Source organism: Sciurus carolinensis, chromosome 6, assembly GCF_902686445.1.
Source record: "Sciurus carolinensis chromosome 6, mSciCar1.2, whole genome shotgun sequence".
Lineage (NCBI taxonomy): Eukaryota > Metazoa > Chordata > Mammalia > Rodentia > Sciuridae > Sciurus > Sciurus carolinensis.
The window spans coordinates 58771022-58790365 of record NC_062218.1 but is presented as its reverse complement, the minus strand read 5'-3'; the positions used below and the strand labels follow the sequence as shown (position 1 = coordinate 58790365).

General features: G+C 33.8%; 1 protein-coding gene across 8 annotated transcripts in view; it reads right to left on the bottom strand.

The window, feature by feature from the left end:
* The window catches only part of Poc5 (POC5 centriolar protein), a 44801-nt gene that overhangs the window by 6438 nt on the left and 19019 nt on the right, over nucleotides 1–19344 (bottom strand). For 5 of the 8 annotated variants that reach the window (XM_047556507.1, XM_047556508.1, XM_047556513.1 and 2 more), the window contains 8 exons: nucleotides 18611–18816; nucleotides 16560–16736; nucleotides 14588–14692; nucleotides 12277–12456; nucleotides 9264–9417; nucleotides 6853–7169; nucleotides 4733–4756; nucleotides 711–887 (listed from right to left, as the gene is read on the bottom strand). In XM_047556507.1, coding sequence (XP_047412463.1) covers nucleotides 711–887; nucleotides 4733–4756; nucleotides 6853–7169; nucleotides 9264–9417; nucleotides 12277–12456; nucleotides 14588–14692; nucleotides 16560–16736; nucleotides 18611–18816 — 1340 coding nt within the window. The remainder of the gene's footprint in view (nucleotides 1–710; nucleotides 888–4732; nucleotides 4757–6852; nucleotides 7170–9263; nucleotides 9418–12276; nucleotides 12457–14587; nucleotides 14693–16559; nucleotides 16737–18610; nucleotides 18817–19344) is intronic. The other 3 variants (XM_047556509.1, XM_047556510.1, XM_047556511.1) reach the window with 2 other exon arrangements.

Genomic DNA, 19344 nt, shown 5'->3' with positions numbered 1-19344 from the left:
TCATGCATGCTAGGCAAGTGCTCTACCACCAAGCCACAATCCCAGCCCTGCAACTTGATTTTAATACTAAAGTTATGCTGACAATTGAAATGAAAAGAATGGGGAAGAAGACTTCAAAAAAAAAAAAAAAAAAAAAGAAAGAATAGAAAAGCTGGGAACAGTAGTACACATTTGTAATACCAGAGGCTCGGGAGGCTGAGGTGGGAGGAAGACAAGTTCAACACTAGCCTGAACAACTTAGCAAGACCCTGTCTCAAAATAAAAAATAAAAGGGGGTGAGGATGTGGCTCAGTGGTTAAGTGACCCCTTGGGTTCAATCCCTGGCACACACATACATACAAAAGCAAAAGTTAAAAACTATAAAAGTAGGAAATTTTTCTTATAATTAAATATCCATTGAATGAATAACTGGTTCATAAGTAATTGTTTTTTTGGTCTTAAGTCATTACATATTTTATTGTCTTGACCACCCAGATACTGGATAACTTTTGTATATGATAATTTTTATACTGTTTGGAAGAAACGATGTTTCTTAAATCAATTGCTTATAAAGGGTAGATTTGGAAAGAGGGAGTATATCCAAACTGTAACAGTACAAGACTGATCCATGAATTCTGATCTTAAAAAACACTACTAAAGGGTTGAGTAGTCTATAGACTCCCACTCAAGACAAAGATTTTTTGACAATATATCATCATATGTAGACTTACCACTGTGACTGGATGATGTTTTTCCACAATAACTGAGCTCATAGGAGGAGAAACTCCCATTATAGCTAAACTGCTATTAATTCTATTTTTTGAAGCAAAATCACATCTCCCTGTGATCCGGGCTGTAATTGTTCTTCCAGCTCTCTGATGTGCTGAAGTTACAACTCTTGGAACATACTAAAAAACAAACAAAAAACCCCCAAACAAATGAAAAACAAAGAAATATACTGTTGGCAGAAAATTCAGGGCAAAATCTAAATTACTTTAGCTCTATAACTTACAAAGAAAACACACAGTAATTAAAAAATAACTGTATATTCAATCAACTTTGATAAAGAAAAAATAAAACTATAAATGATCTGACAAAGAGCAAAACAAAAAATCAAATACTTCAAAACACCCCTTGGTATACCCACAATTTTATAAGATTTTAGGAACTTTAAAAAAAACTTATTTTGAAATAATGATGTATTCACAGGAAGTTGCAAAGACAGTCTTGTGAAGTCTTGTGACTTCCTCATTCAGTTTCTGCAATGATTACACCTTACATAATGAAACTACATAATGCCATTGATGCCAGGAAGCTTATACTGATATAAAGCTTCTGTATAGGTCTGTATCATTTTATCACACGTGTAGATTCCTGGAACTGTCACTACAATGAAGATACAGACTATTCCTTCACCAAGAAGATGTCCCTCATGCCACCATTTAGTCTTTCCTCTGTCCCTCCCCTAACCATCTTTCACCCCTGTCAACCACTATGAACTCTTTGATCATCAGGCATAATTAATATTATCATTATGTGTATGCTTTTGTGGTCTGCATTTTTTCCTTCTCAATGAATAATACATTTTTTCATGAATACAGATATTTGCTATAATTTTTAATAAGATACTTTTATAATGAACCAGCTTGTGTTTCTCAGTTTTCTGATTATATATAGCACATATTTTGTAAAAATTGATTTTTCCTTTGTTTTCAGTTATTTTTATAGAATGTATTACAAAAAATGGGGTGATCATATTAAAAAGTACTGTCAACTTTTACAGCTTTTATTGCTTACCAATGGCTAATACTCAAGAAAGATCATATTTACATCAGGAGTAATGCATAAGTATACTAATTTTCTCTGTCAATTCCATAGTTGCTTAAGTTTGAATTAAAACCTATGATTCCTTTTAATTTGATTCTTTATTAATGCTTCATACTTATATTTTGTCAACTACCCATGTTCAATTATTTGCTAGAAATTGAAAAGGTATTTGCTGTTAAACATTTTAATAGCACCTGATAAAAATCATGCTCATCTAATAATTAGATATTTATCTAATGAAAATTTTTTTTCATTTATTTCACTTTTTAAAATGTACATAAATGTTTAAAATTGTAGTTTATCCTATCATTTTTTTCTTATATCCATAATTTAAAACAACCTGCTTTGGAGAGGTAATTATAATTCTTTTAACATTTATTTTTGTTTATATTTATTCAAATGTCTGAAATTTCAGTGTGAGATATTAACTTATTTTTTCCTTTAAACGGTTTTTCTAAAAGCCTTTATTAAATATTGATCTTTTCCCCACTGTTATAGTCCATCTGTGGTCTCTAACTATCTGCATCCAGCTAGAGATGGTCACAGTTGTTGACTGAAATCAGAGAGTGAGTTCTAGGAGAGATGGCTCTGGGAAAATTAAAATGACAAATTATTGATGTTTTGAGAAAACCTTAAGGAAAATAGCATTCAAGGGGGTTTTCAATTCCTTGAGGAGTTTAGAAAGAGTTCATTATAGTGCACAGAAAAGTAAGCAAAGAATGAAGCAATAAATTCTAGAACAAAAATTTACTAGAAAGGAAATGCAGTCTTAGTATACATTCATGGTTTAGCTATGTTTACCCAGTCATCCCAAGTAATTATTTAATCTAAAGCTAGAATATCTATTCTAAATATTTATACATAGGGAGGATGGGGGTGTGGAGACAGAAGAGAGAGAATAAGGTGATATCAGAAAGCCAAATCCTTTTATTCATTACAGGATGTCAAGAGATGGTTTGAAAGTAATAAATGTGGCAATAATTATATGAGCATATTTAGGAAAAAATGATAAAGAGAACAAATGGTTAACAATTTAGGGAGCAGGATTTAAAGGACTGTTTCTCATAATTCTTAGAGAAATTATTTGGATTTTTACACTATAAACTTTTATGTATCTTATGAATTTAAGAAATCAAATCTCAAATTTTAACATATTGCAAATATGTTTCCATTGATCAAATTCATGCTTCTGACTTTAGGAAAACTTATATACCCTATTTTTTTAATTATAAAAATAAGGTATAGGGGCCAGGGTTGTGGTTCAGTGGTAGAGCACTTGCCTAGCATGTGTGAGGCACTGGGTTCAATTCTCAGCACCACATACAAATAAATAAATAAAACAAAGGTCTATCAACATCTAAAAAAAAAAAAAAAAATATATATATATATATATAGATAGATAGATAGATAGATAGAAAGAAAAAAATAAGGTATAAGAAGGATTTTATAAATGAATGAATGCTTTTTTGGGGTATGGGGAGTACTGGAGATTAAACCCTGGGCCTCCTCACACACGCTAAAAGCACACCATCTAACACTGAGTACTCACCTCCAGCCCCTAATGAAGATTCTTAATAAACACTATTTTAAAATTAAAAAATTAATGGCTGACAAAATTTTTGCCAACAACTGAAAACTAAAGTAAAATAAAGCTTAGAATATTATTCCTGCCCAATCTCACTTGAGGGGTATAAATACTGCCTTCTGTAGCAGCTATTTTCATACGGAAGTGAAAGAGTGCATAAAACTGGAAAAGTTCACACTGAGAAACAGTAGAGTAGTTGAAAAAATACCCACAGATCATAAGCTGTGCTAAGTGATTCTCAACCTAGCGGAGAATCACTTTAGAATGACTCCAGTAAGAAGAAAATATGTACTCCAGTAAAAAAAGACTTAAACTTCCATATTCTCATTTGAATTAAACAGAAATTATCTTAAATAACTTGCATGTTTATCAGTTGTTTTCAAATGGTTGTCACTTGTACTTGTTAATAATACATAAGTAAAATGGTATATAATGATGAAAAAGTTGTTTTAAAAGTGTTTATGAACATTGTAGAAAGAATGTATAAGTATACATTATAAGAAAAAATTGTTGCTAACTTAGATGGAGGAAAAAACACCTTGAAAGATTTTATAATTAGATAGCTTTGAAAGTTTTCCTAGTTCATGTTGTACTTTTTTGAAACACTGGAAAACATAGAAAATACATTGAGTGTAACTTATATTTAGAAAGACAATTTCAACTAGAGATTATATCCAGATGGCTGCATATTAAAATTGGCAAATCAAGACATATGTTTTACAATAAAATAATGGATCTGTATATGTCATTTAAAAAACCATTCTTTTCTTGAGTTGATTTTTTTAGTAAATGACCATTTATTGTTTCCAATCATTTTAGAGATTATTTATCAGCTTAGTTGATTTAATTCTATAAAAATAAAAATTCTAGCATTTTAAGTTGTATCATCATAAACAACAAAATCAAAAAGGATGCAGGGGCTGAAGGGGGGCAATGACATATTTAAAAACCCAATATTTGTATCTTAATATTTGAGAGGGAGACAATACAGATTTTCGAGTAGGAGAAACTTCAACTCTACTAGTTCCTAGTTGTGTCCAGAGGTGTTACTTATGCTCTAAGCCTCAATTTCCTCATTTGTAAAATGGAAGAGGCAGTGCCAACTGACTAATGATACCTTGTCACTTTTTATTCTGATAAAGAAGGCAGTTAGAAAAGAAACCTTATAAAATAGCTTTATCAAATAGCTTTAAAATCCAACTGAAAACACTTTCCCTCAACTATTCCCGTTGGAGTTAGAGTATACTGCCACCTATTTTTCAACCTTGAAAACTGCAACATATTTGCTTGTATAACTGCTTATTTTTTTAAAAAAAATGTTTTCAACTATGAAATACTTACATTTTCTTTAATATACGAAGATGTCTGTAGACAGAAAACAAGATGAAGATATTATTACATTATAAAAGGAATACTTCTTGATTCTTTTGTTTCCTAATTCTCTACATTTTCTAAACAGATCTCCTTTAAGCCACTGAAATATCAAGAGACTAGGTAAAGTTTTAAATGTTCATAGGAAGCCTCTGTAATTAAAATGAAGAGATATAACCAGGTCTGGGACATAAATCTCTTTTTTCCTATTCCCAACAATGACTGGTTTCATATTAAGTCAGCTGACATTTGTTCCTACCATTTGTTATTATGGTTCTTTTAAAAGCAAGTCACATTTGAGATAAGTCTGGATATTCTAGTTATATATGGAAGGAAGAACACTAGTCTAATACTTAAAGAGAGATTTACTTATAATTCTCCTTTCTCCCTAACGCTAAAAGCTGTATTTAGATGAATGAAATTGAATGTTTTTGAAGGGGTGGATACACTGTGTGGGAATGGGGGGATGGAAAAGGATAGTTTACACAGTACTGTTTTTTTCATGTTTCTAAGACTTCAAAATTATCTCAGGTGGTCAAATGTTAAAAAGTTGCACAAAAAAGGGTGGTGAACAAACACTGATTTCTCCCCATGCACATTCAGGTTTATATATAAATGCAGATATACTGGTGTAGTCATATTTTAAGAAGGGAATTCTGAAAAATCTAGCTGTGTGTTATCCTCTTTAGCAACATGAATGATAAACCAAAAATTTAAATAAACTCACTGAGCTCATCTGTATAGGATTACACTTCAAAATGTGTAATCATGGAAAATAAACACAGTTGAACATATGGCAGGGTTGATTTTAGTGTCTTATTTCTAAATCAAAACGCCCCCACATATTCAAATTTCTCTTAGCAGCCATGTGCTACATATTTTTTAACCTGAGTCAAGGACAAACATGATAAATAGCAGATCCCAACATATTTTTCTCTAACGTTAGTAGTTCACAAAAGGTAGAAATTCAAATCAGCTGGAAGACTGATATTAGTAATTAGTTGACTGGATGCCTCCTTTTGCTACAGAGAGCTTTCCAGGGAAATGGTACCTGCTGGTGGCCCACCAGGGGGGCTTTAAGACCAACAATCTATTTTCTCATCATTTTTTCTCTTATGTGAGAGGTTAGGAATTAGGGAGAATCATCTCAGGAGCTTTATGAAACTAAAGCCTTTGTGTCAGAGTAGGGAAGAGGGCCATACTGTTGTTTTTAAAAAGCTCCACAGAGGTGAGTTTGACAAATTTAGCTGTGCTAAACTTTGAAGTCCCTACTTCATTACCTCTTGAGAAACACTGTTTGAAGAATACAGTGAGGTGAGCAGGAGACTGAGGAATCAGAGCACGATGCACTGTGTCAATGGCCGGATTAATTTCACTCCAGGCAAGTGCTCATATCCCCATTCAACACTCTATCCCCATTCAGCACTCTCCTCTAGGCACTTCTCTGATAGAAACTCAGTGAGTCTAGGAAAAACTATTCCTTTCTGGGTTCCAATCACAACTTCAAAGTTACAACCTAATCCAGATGGAGTCACTACAGAGCAGTGCTGGTTGCTCTATCTGCATCCAGGAAAAGGGAAAGTTGTGAGTTGAAACAGAAAATGTGTAATTAAATATATATTAACTTCCCAAACCCTTGAAAATACCTATTAGCTTGCTTCAAACTGAAAAAAAAAATCTATCATAAATTCTTGAACTATTTTTTTTCTGAGTGTTTTTTGAAAAAAGGCAAAGAAAGGTTCTTTGTTTTAATTATCACTACTTTTGGATTACTATTTTACATGACAAATTAATGTTTTAGCTTTTTTGTATACTGACTATTTTGTATGGGTTGGTCTAAATACAAAGATATTTTTCTCCACACACATACAAAAAAAGTTCTGAGTTCAAAATATCCAATTTACAGGGCTGGAGACGTAGCTCAGTGGTAGAGTATTTGCCTAGCATGCACGAGGCTCCGGGTTCAGGGTTCAATTCCTAGCAACACTCACATATACACACACTAAAATAACAAATGCAATAAAATAGCCAATTTACAAACAAGATTTTGAATTCTTTCATAATGTAGCACTTGCATAAATGGCACTAACCATCTCTTCAGATGTAGTAGTAATTGAGGATCCTGCACCAAGAACAGAGACTGGAACATGAACCTGAACAGAAGAAGCAGATGCAGCCCCAGCAGAAGCAGATGCAGCCCCAGCAGAAGTCATGGACACAGCAGAAGGAACTGCAGTGGCGCTGGCCGTTCCGACTGTCACTGCTGGTGAGGACTGCAGCAGATGCAATGGTACTGCTGAGGGCATTGGAGGTATTGAGGGCATTGAAGAATCCGAATGAATACAGTGTTCTTTTCCTTGAACAACAGGGCCGTATTCTTCTTTTTTATTATTTGTGAACTCTATCCCTACAAATCACAAATTTATTTCATTAAATTCTTTCAAATTAAGATTATTATTCTCCCCTAAACAATAAAAATATATAATGGTTAAAATTGGTCCTAACAAAAATACAGACATTTGTCACTTACTAGAGTCAACTATTCAGTTAACAGTCTGTCAGTATTAACTGGTTGATGTCAGCATTAACTAGTAAACACTTGAGACTACTTCCTTCAACATATAAAACTAATGATTTGCTTTATGTAACAGATAAAATAAATTATGTGCTCAGTTGTCTCACCATCACAACTATTATAGTAATATACATGGTCATACAGGGCGTAAGGATTTATGTTCTTTTGCATTTCATATCCTGATAAAATTACCACATATTTAGATCTTTATAACTATTTTCTGACATCATCCTATCTCTTTATTCCCATTTTTTGCTCCTATCCTATTAACAAAAACAATGTATTTTTATTCCTGACTTTCCAGCAAGCAATAATCAATCAATCAAGTAAAACTAAAACCTTCACTTTGAACACTTCAGATAACTAAAATAAGAATTAAAAAGAAGAATTTTGAAAGAAATGGATTCCTTAAAACAATTTTTTATTTTATTGATCTGGAGTGTCACTACATTGCCCAGGCTGGTCCTGAACTCTTGGGCTCAAGCAATCCTCCTGCCTCAGCCACCCAAGTAGCTGGGACTATAGGCACACAACACCATGTGTGGAAAGAAATAGGTTTTTGGGCTGGGGGTATAGCTCAGGGGTAGAGCACTTGCCTAACATGTGTAAGGTCCTGGGTTTAATTCCCAGCACTGGGAGAAAGGAAAAAAAAAAATAGAAAAAAGAAATGGGATCTTGCAGGTGGACTATAAAAATCTTGAACCAGCATATCATGAAAGAACAAATCTGCATACTTCACTGTAGTAATACTCCATATAGTATACTTTTCCCATAGCTGAATCTTAACCATGATCTAAGGAGTAAATGATGTCAATTTCTAGAAGTTAGGACAAATTAAAATTCTTTCAATTTTAGAGGTTTTTTTCCCCTCAGTATTAGAAAGTGGTTAGTTTCTACTTAAGATTATATCTCTGTGATATCACACATCAGTTCAAGGGTTTGGAAATTCAATGAGATGATTCAGAAGACAGTATATAGGATATTATGTATACTCTATGTTTAAATTATCTATGTTGATCTTTTTCCACCTAGAAATTTGGTTTTCTGCACAAGTCTTTTTCTTAAAACTAGCTGTGTATAAATGAGTAACAGTGGCCAGCAGTGATGCGCACCTGTAATCCTAATGATTTGCAAGGAGGATCACAGCTCAAGGCCAGTCTTGATAACTTAGGGAGACCCTGTTCCAAAATAAAAAATAAAAAGGCCTAGGGATGTAGTCAATGGTAAAGCACCCCGGGGTTCAATCTCTAGGATGGGGAAAAAAAAAGTCACCTTGTTAACAAATTTTAATTGTTTACAGTGCCTAGATCCTTTGAAATCTCTGATGAAAGGGACCAATTCAATATAAAATATCACTGCTTTAAAAACCACACACACACACACATACACACACATGCACAACATTTTTAACATGTTTTTGATAGAAAGTGATGCTGTGTATCTCTCTTCAGGTGGTTGGTAGCCATGAGTAGGTAAAAAATATTTAATCAACAATTAGTCAAAGGAATTTGAATACTTAGGAAAAACCAAAAATACAAATTTCCATTTTGGAGGCATTAAATAATTAATTAAAAGAATCTCAAATAATGTCACATATTAAAAGTATTATTTTAACATTCAGCTTAACTACTTAGCTTAAATACCATAAGTACCTATGACTAATTTTCATGGCAGACTTAAAGTTGGATATGACACCATGAAACCAAAACTAACCAGTACCTGGATGACACATCCATTACAGAATTTTTTTTTTTTTTTTTTGCTATGCTGGGGATTGAACCCAGGACCTTGAGAGGCAAGCACTCTACCAATTGAGCTATCTCCCCAGTCCCATTGCAGAATAGTAACATGACAAACCACACCAATCACTGGAACAGCCTCAAATTATTTTTTGAAAATAGGCAGAGAATCTTCAATGAGACTAACCTGTATCATTTCTATTTTGAAACATAGTCATGGCTTCAAGATTTAATGCGCACACCCCCCTCATGAAAGCTTTCTTCATGGAATCTTCAAAGTGCTCTTTGTCATGTTGCATTCTTTGAATCTCAGTTTTTGCATTTTCCAAAGCTCCAGATAACTAAAATAAGAATTAAAAGAAAAATATTTGAGATACAAGGAAGAATATTACTGTTAAATATGTATATAGTGAGATGTGAGATAACTTTTATATGACATCCTAAAAACATTTGCCACATACCTGTTCTATGATCCAATTTATTTGCAAAGGTGCATCTTACCTTTATTGTCTCCACTGACAATCTTTTTTGTTTTTAACCATGAAGTCAGGTTCAAATAAGCAGAATTTTATACCAACCCCAATGAAGTTTGCAGATGTTTTCATTATGCAAAAATGTTATTTCTTACCATAAAGCTTTTATGTAGGATATTAAACAAAATACACTTACATGAGTCAAGGATAGTTCTTATCCCTTTGGGGAAAATAATTGCTAAATGCCTGCAATTTAACAGAATTTTTAAAAATGTGAATGTCACCTACAGAATTTATTTAAAAATTTTTTTAAAAAGGAACATTAATCATTGCAATTACACTAGGAAGACACGGGGACACATGTCCTTAGCCCTGGCTGTGAGATGCTGACAATGACCCCCAGGTTTTATAGAAAGAGGGCAAGGGCTAGAGAGTTTGCACAGCTGGAGGCTGTGCCAAAGCAGGTGATCTAGATCAGGTGTGGTCTCTCTCTCTGTCCCCACTTCAGGGTTGGTCAGGCAGGGTCTTGTCTCCAATAAGAAAATTGCTGTTGCCTGGGGGAGTGGGGGCAGGGGTGGAGAGCTTCCACTCATTATAATATGTTTATCAGATTAGACCTTTAACCAGGAATCCAAGGTGACTCAGACCAAGGGAGACAGATGCAAAATGGAGGCAGAGATACCAAGTCTTTAATCCTGTTTTTAACTACCCATTGGACATTTGTGGGCAAAAGAAAAGAGTCTTAGTCTTTGTTACAATTTCCTCCTATTTTTGGTCCATTCCTCAATCTTGAGGAATCTAGGGTGTCTGCCATCTGACTTTGCAGTTTTCTTGGCTCGGTGATAACTAGTCTTCTCTTTTTTTTGGTACTGGGGATTGAACTCAGGGGCACTCGACCACTGAGCCACATCCCCAACCCTATTTTGTATTTTATTTAGGAACAGGGTCTCACTAAGTTGCTTAGTGTCTCACTTTTGCTGAGGCTGGTTTTGAACTCCTGATCCTCCTGCCTCAGCCTCTTGAGCTGCTGGGATTAGAGGAATGCACCACTGTGCCCAGCGGTGATAACTAGTCTTGAACAAGGACTAAAGCATATAAGCAAAAAGAGTCAGATGATTAAGCCTAAAAGTATTAAGCACCATTATAAATTATAAAGCAGAATACAAAAAGAGTTAAAGTCTGAAGGTACCCAACTGAATAAACTGTGTAAGGGGTTCTCCTTCCTTTTAAATATTTTTGTGAGAATGGACTACTAAAAAAAATTAAAATTAGGATCAGGAAACAAAATAGGTATCTTCTTGTTTCTGACTAAATAGAAGGTCCTTTTCTAAGCTCTGAGTTCCACCTTCTGTATATAGATGCCTGCTGCAAGGATTTTAGTGTCAGGCAATTATGTGTAAAAACCCCTCTGCAAAACCTCTAGGCTTTGCTAACTTCTGGTGTGGCAGACACAGTGCACATCTCAAGTTACATTTTAAAGGGCCACTGTTTTGCCCTTTTAATTGTTCACACTTGACTGTCCTTTAACTTTTTTCTCATTCTCATATTAGTACGTTTACCTTTGGTTATACTTCCTTATTTAAGATCAAGTAGGTGACCCTTGTGTTGACTAAAATCTATTTACTTTCCTATTGTTAAGATCAATCAAGACTCCTCAGAGGTGAATTTTAGGAACTTTAGAGGCACCTCTAGCCCCTTCAGTCTTTTTCCCCTATGACTTGTGCCATCTTCCAGGATGGGTAGGGGTCTTGCTGACCACAAGTGGTTTCCCTTGAAAGCCTTAGAGGGACATTTTCCTCTCCAATGAACCTCCTCTTTGCAGAATGTTCACTGGTTGGCTTCCTGTTCTCTAGAGTCCTTGTGATTCCCCTGATCGGGAGGTTGAATGACTCATCAGAATTGTAGGGCCCTTAGGTAGGTCCCATTGTTCCCTGGGTCCTGGGTGACTTTGGAGGGCAAGAACCACGATACTGGCTGTTTTTCCTAAACATTTTATTTTCCCTGGCTTTAGACTCCAAGTCTTGGTTTTTGAATACCCAGGAAGCCAGTTCCACCAGTTTTTTTTTTTTTTTTTTTTTTCCTTGCTGGTATGGGGGATCGAACCCAGGGGTGCTTCACCATTGAGCTATATTCCCATTGTTTTCTTGTTTTTTATTTTGAGATAGGATCTCGCTAAGTTGCTGAGGCTAGCCACCAACTTGCAATACTCCCGTCTCAGCCTCACATGTCACTGGAATTAAAGGTATGTAGCTCTGTGCCTGACAATTATCTACAGAATTTTAAGTGCCAAGTGAACAACCCACTTTCCCATAGACCAAACCTAAACTGTATTTTTTGCAGGTTATTTTTGAATGGGAGAAAATTATTTGTATTACGAAATTTATTTTATATTTTATTAAGAATTTGTGCAATAATGCTAAATTTTTTTCCTTTTAATATTTGATTTCAAGAGGCCTTCTATATTCTTCAGAATAGTTTTTATTTCATTTTGCGTCCCAAATATTTTACCATGGAAACAATGCTAATTTATTATTAAAAGTCAAAGGAAAATAATTTCAGATTTATATAATCTGCTTAAAAGAACATAATTTAAATTAATATAGGATAAACATTTTTAATTTTTATTCCTGGCTAAATAAAGACTAAAAAAGAAGCTTAACTATAAATAAATAGTGAATCTATTAATCTATTACACTAAAAGAAAGTAAAATTAAAAGAGAAGTTTACCATAGCAACTTTGGCTTCATAATCATTGGAAATCTGAACACAAACTTCTTCAGCTCTTGCTTGACAAGCTCGTTCTACCACCTCTTTCCACTGTCTTTGTATTATGGATCGCCAGCCCTTCCAGGTTTTTTTTAGTAAAGTTCTTTGGAAGTACTGATCAGCTAGTTTACATTCATAAACCTGAAAGAAAGTAATATACAACCTCAAAAACACAGGGGATGGTGAATATATTGTAGTAATAGTGGTAATGTGTTATGTACATTACATTAATAACAGGAGCATGTATTGTTTTTAATCAATGAATTCTTTTTTTTTAAGGATGGAACAATCCTTTATTTTATACACTTACACACCTTGAGGTATTCAACAATCTTTCAATCTTTCAGTGGTAAAGAGAGAACATGAAAATCAGTCTTTCGCCCTGCTCTGCTCAGAGCTCAGGGTCCCCCTTGTCCAGGTGGTAATGTGGAAGGGTGTACTTCCCTTCCTTTATGAGCTTATCTAGCTGCTTCTTGATGGCACTCAGGTTTCATCATTTTGCTGAAGCAAAATTCTATAACATTATCATTTTCTATCTTGTACTCTTTCTGTGATCAGATATTACCAATTTCATGTGCACATTCTATGCATTCTTTTTTGAAAGCATGGCATTAAGGAGGAATCTTGTAGGGCTGTTCAGTACTTCAGATTGTCAAGTGGCAATCTATGTTAACATCCATCCTTTTCTTCACATCAAAAACAAGCCACAGTGCCATTGTCTCCTTTCTGATCTCAGCTTTAGGATAATCAGTGAATTCTTCTGAAGAAGTAATTCCAATTCACAATTTTCTTAAATTTGAAAAACTATCCAAATAATGATGGCACCTCAACTATTTCAGTCAACTTTTTTTTTGTGTGTGTGTGTGGTGCTGGGGATTGAACCCTGGACCTTGTGATTGATAGGCAAACGCTCTACCTACTTAAGCTATATCCCTAGTCCCCCAGCCAACATTTAACAATAAGTATTAATTCTTATTATGTTTCAATTAACAAATAACTTTCAAAATAAGGTACAGTCAGTCAGTCTGTCTGTCTGTCTATCTGTCTATCTATCTATCTATCTATCTATCTATCTATCTATCTATAATACTGGGGGGATTGAACTCAGGGGCACTCACCCACTGAGCCACATCCATAGCCCTATTTTGTATTATATTTAGAGACAGGGTCTCACTAAGTTGCTTAGTGCCTCACTTTTTGCTGAGGCTGTCTTTGAACTCATGATCCTCCTGCCTCAGCCTTCCAAGCTGCTGGGAATACAGGCATGTGCCACCATACCTGATGGTATAGTTATTTTAAATAGCTTGTTTCAATATGATTAATGTGGATTTAATTCATAGGGATTAATAAAACAATGAAAACACTAGAGTAGTCTTAAAGGAGAGATTCTATTCCACAACAATAGCTTTTTCCTTCAATATTAGTCTCTTAAAAACTAAATGCATAGAGACTACTCCAGAGATCGCAAGAAAAAAAAAAATCCATCCCTGTACTCATGGGTTCCCATACTGTTTTCTTGTATGATACACACACACATACGCTCTCTCTCTATACTTTTCTACTTTTGATACCATAATTTATTATTTTCTCAGTTCACTATTTTGATATACTAATTCAGTTCTTTTTTAATTAAAATAAAAAAACGTTTAGGTTTAAATTATATACAAACTAAGAAAAGGTAAACAGGTATGGCTCTGATTCTTATACTAAGGGAAGTCTACAAAATAAACATTTGCACTATTTTTTAATGCACAAATATATTACAAATGTAGTAATGTCTTTTTATGATGAAGCAGGATTTAGGAATTTTACTTTATTTGGGATGGGGTCTTGCTGTGTTGTCCAGGCTGACCTGATCTCAAAGCAATCCTCCAGCCTTAGTCTACTCAGTAGCTGGGTATAGGCATGAGCCACTGAACCCAGACAGGTATTTGAGAAGCAGAAACAACATAGGAATAATATGATATTTTTATGATTATAATTCTTTTTCCATATAACCATATCCAAGGTAAAATCTATTAAAGAGGTTCTACTATCAGGACATTTATAATTTAGGTACAATCCTTATTAAACTGCTATGAAGCAGCACATGATATATCTATCATAATACATATCCTATGTTTATAAATTCTATTTTTTCCAAACTTTACTAAAATAGAATTCTTTTGAAATAAGAAAACAAATTTTTGACTTTAATAAGAATTCTAATAAGTGAACTAAACCCTTTCAGAAGTCTAATATCAGTCAGTGGTCTTGTCTTTTTTACACTTACATCCTGTCTGGAGCTGACATGACCAATTCGCCAGTGAAAGAATGTTCTCATCAACTCTATTCTTTCCTTTTGCTTGCCTATGGCATGAGACAAGCTGGAAATCACCTGTAAATAACAATTACCCAATTATTGTGATATTACAATAACAAGAATTGAGAAATTAATTCTCATATATTAAAAATGCTAGAGAATAGATATGGATCTCTACTGTATTCAATCTCATTATTATTAAAAAGACCAAAAAGGTTCCCCACATTAATACTCTAAAGACTAATGAATAGGGCTGGGGATATAGCACAAGGCCCTGGGTTCAATCCCTAGCACTGCAAAAAAAAAAAAAAAAAAAAAAAAGACTAATGAATATAGAAGAATGAGAGGAAATAAATCTTCATTGTGTATATTATATCTTGTTAACCACTAACAAAAAGTTTATGCATATGAAAATTAATGCAGTTATTGACATTTAATTCAGGAAAAACAAATATATACTTGAAAGTTTTGCTACATATACAAAAAAGTTATTATTCCCTAGACTTGTGAACAGGGCCAGATTTTAAATATCTTTCTAGTCTCAACTATTACCTTGGATATATAAATTTATCAGTAACTGTTTAATGATTTTTATGGTTTCAACAAATTTTTAAAAGCAAGTAATAGTGATATTTGATGTACTTCTTCAGGGATGTTATTGTGTTCTTTAAAAAAATATATGAAGGTTTTTTAAATCCTAAGATAATATTTTCTCTTATAAAGAAATGAGTAACTGAAATGTTTATCTAAAAATGGCCACATTAAAAAGATACATAGTAAATTGCGGACATTTATTCCTATTCTTTACAAAGGAGGAAGGGGTATAATATTCTGTTTCTACAGATGGATGGTGATGCATGGCTGTTTGCTTTATTCATTTTCATTAACTAAACATGATACATAACTTTTTGTGTGATACTTCAAAATGAAAAAAATTAAATTTAAAAAAATTTAAAAACCTTAGAACAGGGTTTTGAAGGTAATAGAGACATTAATATCCATTGTTTCAAAAAATGTTCAAAATTTACATTATACACTGTAAAAGTAAAAGCAATGCATATTTAACAAAAACATAATGTTTATCTGATTCACTGAAGCACTTGAACTGTTTGTGTAGATAAGCAGCTGAGGTGTGTGCCCTGAGTCGTCCTTCTCTGAAAGCCACCATCTTATCCAAAAATGATATGGGGTCTGTGGGGGCACATCCACTTTGTTCAAGGTGCTGTCTGGTTGCAAAAAAATAACAGACCTGAACTCCACCCTCAAGTTCTTAAGAAGCTAACAGAAAGTGAAACAAAAGGTATTTTTTGACTTGAATTATCTTCATCAAGGAAGAAAGACGTGTCATAGATAGAATTTGGGATACTTAAAATGTCATCTTGAAGGGTATAAAATGTGGGTAATGCTGATTCCTTAATATTCTCTTAAGGGGAGTTAAGGAAAAAAAAAAGATTAGGAAAAAAAAAACACAAAAAGACAAATGTACCTACATTTAGCAGACACTTAAAACATCAAGAACACCAAAGTCAAAGGCAAAGGTGAGGGCTGGGGTTATGGCTCAGTGGTAGAGCGTTTGCCTAGCATATGTGAGGCACTGGGTTTTATTCTCAGCACCACATAGAAATAAACGAATACAACAGAGATCCATAGACAACTAAGAATACATAGAAAAAAAAATTTAAAAGGCAAAGGTCAAATGACAATATTCTGGTATGTTTAATAGGAAGACTAAATCCTATGGTTATGTACTTAATTTTCTATCAGTTTCTGAAATGATTTTGTTTTTGTATCTTGTATGAGCTAAATAATCATTAGTTCCTGGAATATATTGCCTAGCAAGGCATGTACAGAATCTCAATTAAAAAGAGATAGAAACTCCCCAGTACCACAAAAAAAAAAAAAAAAAAAAAAAAAAAAGAGAGAGAGATAGAAACAATAAGACCTCGTCTTTTCTCCCAATGGAAACTTCAAAGGTTTTTTGCAGCTCCTTCAAGTCATTGATCTGGTTGTATAGTTGTTTTACATGGGCTGCATGCTTTTCTTTCTCTTTTTTCATTTCCATTCTGTGCCAGTCAATAAAATTAAGTCTCCATTTACTTAGTTCAGATAAAATGTTTGTCTGAAAAATAAACATACTGACAATTAGGTAGTTTGTTCCTTAATACCACTTCTTAAAACTAAAGAAACATTTAGAAAAGTCAGAACAAGCAGTCAACATGAGTCATCAAAAAAATACAAATAATGACACACTGATGATATAAGTTCAACAGTCATGGCTCTTATGTAGTTCACATTCACCACATCAGGGAATTTTTTTTTCCTATTTTAAGTTATTTTGTATGAAGTCTTGTCATTTAAAAAAATTTTCAGGTCTCATTCACTAAACCTCTTTGTTTATTCAAGGACTTAAATGTCCATATTAAAATGGATCGGGTTAAAAAGAAATTTAAGACTATAGGCTAAGCTGAGCCTAATGAATGTCAAGTTTTAGTTAGACAGAGGTGTAGTGGAAACCATGGGAGTTGAAGCTTTCTTCCCCAAACCATTTATCACAATGGTCACCTTATGATAAATTGCTAAGTCTTTTTACCCTACTGGTATAAATAAAAGACCAAATAATCATTTGTTATTAAAAAATACAACTTGGATAACAAGGTTTACTGAACACAAAACAATTTGAATGTTGGTTATTCATTCATTATTCCAATGGACTTACACTATTATTAGAAATATGAAACCTGTTTCAAGGGGAGAAAAATGGCAAAAACTATACTAAAACATTATTTCTAGAATATGAAGTTCCAAATACAGAGAAATATATGAATTCTTCAGAACTCACATGACCATAATTTTTTCATGTATGTAAATATTCAACTTTATTTTCTTAAACTATTTGTTTCAGAAAAACTGTCATTTTCTCCATGTTTTGAAAACACAAAAAACTTGCCACTTCTGCCATACTACTACTTGTAGGCCATTAATATCACCAAATTAAAAAATTTAATTTTACAGATTTACATTATATGTAGTAGTTGTTATAAAAGTGGGTAAAAATGAAATATATATTGCTAAAATTGGAACTTTTGTTTTACGTAAAAGGAAACATTTCTATTAGTCATCTCTAAGATTTGTTTTATTTATTTTTATTTATTTATTTATTTACTTACTTACTTACTTACTATTGTGGTATTAGGGATTGAACCTAGAGGGTCTGTACCACTGAGCTATATCCCCAGTCTATTTTATTTTGAGGCAGGGTCTTGCTAAGTTGCCCAGGTTGGTCTTGAACTTGTGATCATGCTACCCTAGACTCCTGGGTGACTGAAATTGTATGTATGCGCAGCATGCTCAGTTTGTTGTTGTTTTTGAGATAGGGTCTGACTGTGTTGCCCAGGCTGGTCTTGAACTCTTGGGCTCAAGTGATCCTCCCACCTCAGTTTTCCCCATAGCTGGGGCAATGGGTGCCAGCCTCCATCAGTTAGAACTGTGATATGATAAAAGCTCAACAGGTGTCAGTTACACAAAAGCTAAGTCTTTCAAAATATCTGAGAAATTCGATGGAACATAGAGAACAGTTTTAACAACTTCTGAAAACTGCCAAAGTGTGGTTTCTTTTCATTCTTTTTTTTTTTTTGTGGTACTGGGGATCGAATTCAGGACCTTGTAATTGCGAGGCGAACACTCTACCAGCTGACCTATCTCCCCAGCCCCAAAGTGTGGTTTCTAAACTACTAGCATCACCTGGGAACTTAATAGAAATAAATAATCTTGGACCCTACCCAAGACCTACTGATATGAAGCTATAGTTTAACAGGACCCGAGGCAGTTCACATGGACACTGAAGACCAAGAAGCATGGATCTAAGACACTGTACTGATCTTCTCAGGAAACTGGACACTTCTTTTTTTTTAGATAAACTTTTAAAAGACAATAAATAGTGGAATCAAGAGTAAAACTACTATACTACATATTGTAATTGAACACTGCCAATACCTTAAGACTTGAACTCCAAAAATCAAGTATATTTTCCATCTTCTGAAGGTTTTCATCAAAAACAAGACTGTCGCCCAGAGCTATTTCATGGGCATCTGTATGAGTAGAATTAGACACTGATGAGGAAGAGTCACCTAGAAGATGTGAACTGAAAAAATCCATGACTGGGTGAGAAGACTTCCTTGGTGACAACACTGGTGATGATCCTAGAACAAACAAAAAACTGTCGTAGTCGAGCCAAATTAAAAACTTGCCAAACGTTTAGGGAGTCACATTGAAAGGCTACAAGATGTCTGTTGTCTATGGAGACTGAGAAAAATACGGAGAAATTACCTTTCAGGTGTTCCTTAATCTGGCTGTGTTAAGTTTCAGTATTATCACTGACTTAGGACTAACTGGCATGAGATGTTCCTACATTTCCCTCACCCCAACAAAAGACCCTTGTCCCAAATAAGGATGCTTTATTTATCCTACTCCAGCCTGAGTTGCAAGTATTACCATCCATATCATCATATTAACATTAACTAAGTGCTTTTGAAGTTCCTGTAATAAAAATATTGAAAGGTTAACTCTTAGAACACATGCTATCCTTATGTTACTCTAACAATACCTAAGAAGTAGGTATAATTATCTTTATTTTAATGATGAGAAAATTAAAGCTCAGAAAGAATTAAATATTTGACTAAGGTCAGAATGGTTCTATATAAGTCATTGCTACTTTGTGTTTAAAGTAT